Below are 6,439 nucleotides of genomic sequence, written 5' to 3'. Positions count from 1 at the left end.
TCCATTCATCAATATTAGTGGTGACAATTTTATGTATATGCAGCTTTAGATATTTTAAGTTGGGACCACATCAATTTTAATAATATAGTTGAAATTAGTTATAATTGTTGTATGTAGAATAAGTATATACAATTTAAGTGTGTTTTAATCATTAGCCTTTTAAATATAATATAATATACTCTTTAATATGTACATATCACTTGAAAAATGGGTGTGTGTTGAAATTGGGCACATTGTAACTAAAGTTAAAAAAATATATAAATATATCTAACAATGTTCATTAGAAGAGTCAAAATAGTTTTATAAATAAAACATTACTTATACATATAATCATAATAAGTAATATTTTATTCTACATTTTAGGAGGTGTTGGCAACAAATAGCTTATTAATCATTTGGATTTGATAATTTCTTTAATGAAAGTATAGATGTATAAAATTTGTTTTTCAATTAACAGTGATCAACGTTTTTACTTTATAACCGACTACGATTGAGTAGTATATAAATATTAACGCATTTTAGGTAAGATATTTTGGAGAGAGATTTTTTACTACTTAAAATAAGCTTTTTTTGAATTTTGCGAAACTAAAAAGTTGAGGGCCAAAACAGCCACTCCCCATATAAAATCGATATAATTGATTGGTCATTAGATACCATGTCCCCTTACTACATCTACGAAATTTTAACTCTGAAACATAGTCTGCATTAATTTTTGTTCGTAAAGATCTTGATGAAAGTAGAATATAAGCTGCAATTAAGCGTAAGAACATCAACACTAGGGGAAGAATAAAGCCAGAATTAAAAATTAGCCGAGAACAAATGCACAAACCAGATGATAATTTGAGACACTGCATTGCTCAAAATTTAACAGAAGGGAGAATTTCACGTTTCAGACTTCAGAGGTAAAAGAAATTGATTGAATTTAATTGGTTTTCATTGGTTGAATTTATTAATTTAACGACTTCTAAGAACATCATATGACTAAATAAATGAGTAGACCACAAAACAAGGCATGTGGTTCTGTACAAGGGAAGGGACAATTAGCTAATAATAAATAAAAAGTTGGGCTCCTTCCTTGCTCCATAGAAGCCTATGACCAAATATCCTGCAGTAAAGTGTTACACATGCATCTCTTGCACAGCTGCCATGGAAAAGGTTTATATAAGAAACAAAGAGAAAACACAAGGACAGCAAATACATCCATGTTTTCTCGAAAAGATTAGAAACCGCGAAAACCCTATACCTCTGAGCATCCTTGATCCAATTTTCCTCTTTCTAATTCAAATATAATCGAGATTTGTTTCAGTCCAAACAATGATAAGAAAAGTATGTCTGGAATCAAAAAGTCAACATACATAGCTGCGCTCTGTGTTCACTCCAAAATAACTTTTGCACCAAGAGCTTTCAGCTTTTCAATTATCTGCTCTCCTTCCTCCTTTGACACTCCTTTCTTTAGAATTGATGGTGCCTTCTCTACTAGCTCCTTCGCTTCCTTAAGACCCAAATCAGTGAAGCTCCTGACCTCCTTGATAAGTTTGATCTTTGATGCCGCCTCAAACGATTCTAATTTAATTTCAAAGACAGTCTTTTCTTGTTTCTTCTCCTCCTTGGCAGCTGCTGGTGCTTTCGTCCCCATTCCCGCTAAGCCAGCAGCTCCTGCCTTAATGACTCCCACACTCAGTGATTCTGCCATACCCCTTTTACGCATCAAAATGGAACCCAGCTCAGCAATTTCAGCCAATGTAAGTCCAGATATTTCATCTACAAGCCTAAAAACACGATCGGTAGGAGGACTGCGATGCTGTGTAGGATCAAATGTTGCTGGATCATAATCAGTGGGGAGTCTCCTCTGGTCAATCTCCACTTCTTCCTCTTCCTCGTCATTTCTTGCAGGCTGACTATAGTTTTGCCACATTCCATTTAACTTCCCAAGATTTAATGCCACCACAGAGGAAATAATCGGTTTTCTGCAGAAGCCATTTGGCAAATGATGCTTCAATCTTAAAACCAAACTCATCTTCAAGTCTAACAAAAGTCCACCTTCCAATAAATGATTAATCAACCTCTCCAAAATAGGTTCTCACTTCTCATGGTGAAAATTACAAAACCTTCAACCCAAAAAGCCAAGAACACTACAAGGCAATACAATTTATTACTAGGTTACCAAATACTATAAATATAAAATAATGCCTTACGAAGTAAAGAATAATGAGCATGAAAATATCCAAGATAATTTCATGCACCGTGGTTTACAAACAATCTTCTCCCAAAAACAAAAACAAAAAAAATCTGGTCTCTAAATTTGCATACATATACCCATTATATAAATTAAAATCATTAAAATTAGGTCAATAGCAAGCAAGAGAACATTTCTCTAATGCACACCAGGGACCCCGGTCCCCATTAATCATTTAAATCCAGGAAAACAAAACAAGTGAGTCTGAAATGAGAATACAGATTTAGTGTGCGAAAACATGTTTCTAAAAATAGAATTGATTACCAATCTATTCACTAAACATGTTATTGGTTTGGTGAAGCTGAATCTAACAACTACTTTAATTTAATAAACTTTATTTTTTTTAACAAATTTTATATCATATCAAATTTTATATCTTTTGTTTCTGCTGATGGAAAAATTGTTGATGATTATGATAAAGTTACAGACCACTTTCTGGTTCACTTCAAAAAATTTCTGGGTACAGCTAGTAAAACTTCAGGGGTTATTGATTATCAAGCTATCTGTTTTGGATCTGTTTTGAGCAGGGAGGACCAGCTGTGTTTGATTAAACCTTTTACTGTCAAGGAGGTTAAAAAAGCTATGTTTAGCATCCATTCTCTCAAAAGTCCAGGTCCAGATGGGTTTGGGGCTGGCTTCTTTAAAGCTCTATGGAAGGATATTGGTATGGAAATTGCTTGGGCTGTTCTTGAGTTTTTTGAGACAGCTATCATTCCTCACTCTTTGAACAATACTTTATTATCTCTAATTCCGAAAGTTGATCAACCAGTTAATGCTTCTGAGTTTAGGCCTATTGCTTGTTGCAATACCTTATATAAATGCATTTCCAAAATGTTATGCAATAGACCTAAACATGTGTTTCCTGCTTTGATAAGCCACTTTTATTAAGAATCGCCTTCTTGCTCATAATGTTCTTATTCTCCAAGATTTGCTTAAAGGTTATATTAGGAGAAATATTTCTCCTCGTTGCCTTATGAAGATTGATATAAGCAAAGCTTATGACTCAATTGACTGGAATTTTTTGGAAAATCTTCTTAATGCATTGTGCTTTCCAAAGAGGTTTATAAGATGGATTATGGTTTGTCTTAAGGTTCTTCTTATTCCTTGGTTTTGAATGGCAGTATTCAAGGGCGGTTTCAAGGTGCTAGAGGGCTTAAACAAGGAGCCCTATTTCGCCTTTATTGTTTGTTATAGTGATGGATTACCTTACTAGATTGTTGCTAAAAACTTCAACGGAGAAAGAGTTCAGGTTTCATCCCTTATGTAAGTCTTTAAAGCTGATTAATCTCTGTTTCGCGGATGACCTTCTGTTGTTTTGCAAAGCTAACCAGGATTCAGTCAGACTTATACAGCAGGTGTTCACTGTGTTTACTAACTCTTCGGGTCTCACTATAAATAAAACCAAATCCAGAGTTTACATAGGTGGGCTTGATGCAGGGGAGAAAGACAAATTGCTTTAGGAATTTTTTCTGTTAGAAGGGCAGTTTCCCATGAGTTATTTGGGAGTTCCCTTGAGACCGACCAAATGGAGGGCTAGTGACTGTGATATTCTGATTAAAAAAATGAGAGCTAGGCTGAAAGGGTGGTCTAATCGTCACTTATCTTATGCTGGCTGAGTTCATCTAATCAATTCAGTTTTGTTGGGGATTCGATCCTATTGGATGAATATTTTCATTTTACCTCAAAAAATTGTGAAAGCAATTGATAGTCTGTGTTTGAGTTCCTTTGGGGTGAGAAGGATAATAGAAGTAAAATGCACATGATCTCTTGGGAGCATGTCAGCAGACCTAAATGCTTTGGAGGGTTGGGGTTCAAGGATAGCTCTTCTTGGAACAAAGTAGTTATGGCTAAGTACTTTTGGGTTATCTCATCCAAGCAGAATTTGTTATGGGTTAAATGGGTTAATGGTGTTTATCTAAAGGGTGATTCAATAAGGGAGTATCGTTTAAAGCAGGATACCAGTTGGTATTGGAGGAGAATCATTAAGTTGAGCCATCTCTGGTCTGGTTCTGAGATGAATGTTGTGGTTAGGAATGGAAAAATCCATCTGAGCACCCTGTATTCGATTGTGTTTCCTGGAGAGTTGGTGCTGTATGTAAAGGCTATCTGGTGTAGACTTTTGGCTCCAAAACACCAGTTCATTCTTTGGCTTGCAGTGAACCAGAAATTGAATACCAGAGACTGGTTACAGTCCTGTCATATCCCTCTTCCTTCAGTTTGTTGCCCAGTATGTAGTTAAGAGGATGAGACTCATACTCATTTATTCTTTGATTGTGTCTTTTCCAGAAAAATTCTACTTGTTGTCCAGGTTTGGCTGAGAGGTTTATCTTGGCCGGTTCAATTTAGAAATTGGATCCAGTGGCTGTCTTTGTCTTTGCCTTGGACTGGCTGGTTTTCGATGATACTTCATGAAACTTGTGCAGCAACTGTGTATCATATATGGCTGAATAGGAACCATTCCTGGCTTGATAATTTTTGCTTACCAGTGTATAAGATTGACCATTCAATTAGGTACTCTATCAAAGCTAGAATTTTGAATTTAGTAGGCAGTAAGTGTACTTATCGAGAAAAGCAGATGCTTAGGTTTGTAAAGAATCTGTGATTGGAGTTCTGGTTTTGGCTGGGGTGGGTTGTTCCCTTCCTCTGGTTTGTTTGTAATTGTTAGTTGATCAATATATATTTTCTTTTTATCAAAAAAAAATGTTAATACCTACATATTTAGTAAAATAACATTCAAAATTAATACATTGATTACATTCATATTATTATTGGTTCATTCATATAAGTTTTTTTTTTTTTTAAAAAAAAGTTTTATTAACCTGTTGTATTATTGGGTTGCACCATATAGCATTAAAACATATGTCAAGCATCTGATCCAGTAAGTCACACTTGAAAGTGTCTCAGACACAAAACAATCTTGATGGATCAATGAGCTGAATATAGCAAGGAACTCTCCTTATTATGTAAATTTCTTTATTACATTGTAATAAAAAGAAGTCCAAGAAAATACCACGACCTAAATATAAAGTAGACATGAAATCTTACATATTCAAAGCTAATTTTCTTCCCTAGAATCTGCAGTATGTGGTTTTCCATAAGTTCACAATCGAAACTTGTCACCACAATGTAATTCCATAACTTAAGCCACATCAACAAAAACTTGCCAAGTCAAGTTCTCAAAGTGGTGGTGCACGTCAAATACATTTATATTAATCGCATAAACTTCAGCAACAATAGAGGAACTAACGAAATTTAAAGGGAATAGATTTATATTAGTTTTGAGAACCCAAATCATATCAGCATTAATCTGTGTTACAAATTTACCATATAAAATAATGAACATAGAAGATGTGATCAAGGAGATATAACATATATAAAAAATTCTCTGACCCAAGTGACCTAAGTTGCCAATTCTAATCAAAAACCCATTTAGGTCTTACACAGAAAACCATTAAAAAAAAAAAAACCAATGGTGGCAACCCTCTTTCAATTGTTTTCTTTTAACCCAAACAAACATAAACCCATTATCCATGTTTTGTATTAGAAGTAAGGAAATGAAATAAATATGCTCAGTTAGTTGCAGAGGAAAACAAACGAAATTACCAACATGAATAAATGCGAAGCAGAATAAGATCTAAAACCAGAAAAAGCAAATATACTTACCGGGACCGAGATTGATGCAGTCATGCACGCTACCGACGAGAAGGGAGCGAAAAGTGAAGCAGCAATAGCCTCGCCTGTCCACAAGGAGTAACCGAGAGATAGAGAACGACGAGAGAGAGAGAGGAGAATTGAGAGATGGAAGGAAGAGAAGAAACGGAGAGGGCTCGGGAATGAATGTATCAGTGATTGAGTGAGAGTTTTTTTTTTTTTTTTTTCATCTGAAGAGAAGAGGGGCGGCACACTTTAGGTTTAGGATTTGACTATTGGGCTGGATCTATCTTTAATTTGGGTTTGGCCCAAAATTGTATATCTCTTTTTTTAAAAGTAGGTGAGTTTGTGAGTTTTATAATAATAAAAAAAGTTTAAAATATTGGAATTTCATAAAAATAAAAATTACATGTATTACCTATTTTTAGAGAACTTTTCTCATTTTTATTCACTATTGTAAACTCTTACTTTAATACCCAAAATTTCATTTGACATACCTAATGTACCCCTCTTGTTTTAACATTCTTTCTTTTCTTCCTTTATGAAACACAC

At 34.6% G+C, this 6,439-nt stretch overlaps 1 protein-coding gene across 1 annotated transcript; it reads right to left on the bottom strand.

Moving 5' to 3' along the window:
- Window positions 1–916: 916 nt before the first annotated feature.
- LOC133810507 (uncharacterized) lies at window positions 917–6,119 on the bottom strand. The gene is made up of 2 exons (XM_062246064.1): window positions 5,900–6,119; window positions 917–2,132 (listed from the first exon to the last, which is right to left on the bottom strand). The coding sequence occupies exon 2, from the start codon at window positions 2,015–2,017 to the stop codon at window positions 1,373–1,375; it is 645 nt and encodes a 214-aa protein (XP_062102048.1). The 5' UTR covers window positions 2,018–2,132; window positions 5,900–6,119; the 3' UTR covers window positions 917–1,372.
- Between the last annotated feature and the right edge of the window lie 320 nt (window positions 6,120–6,439).

This window comes from Humulus lupulus, chromosome 1 (genome assembly GCF_963169125.1).
Source record: "Humulus lupulus chromosome 1, drHumLupu1.1, whole genome shotgun sequence".
In the NCBI taxonomy this organism is placed as follows: domain Eukaryota; kingdom Viridiplantae; phylum Streptophyta; class Magnoliopsida; order Rosales; family Cannabaceae; genus Humulus; species Humulus lupulus.
The sequence above is the reverse complement of the archived record's forward strand: the minus strand, read 5'-3'. Positions and strand labels throughout refer to the sequence as shown.

What these genes read in the sequence shown, in the direction of transcription:
- LOC133810507 (XM_062246064.1), bottom strand. Translation starts at nt 2,017, where the DNA reads ATGAGTTTGGTTTTAAGATTGAAGCATCATTTGCCAAATGGCTTCTGC.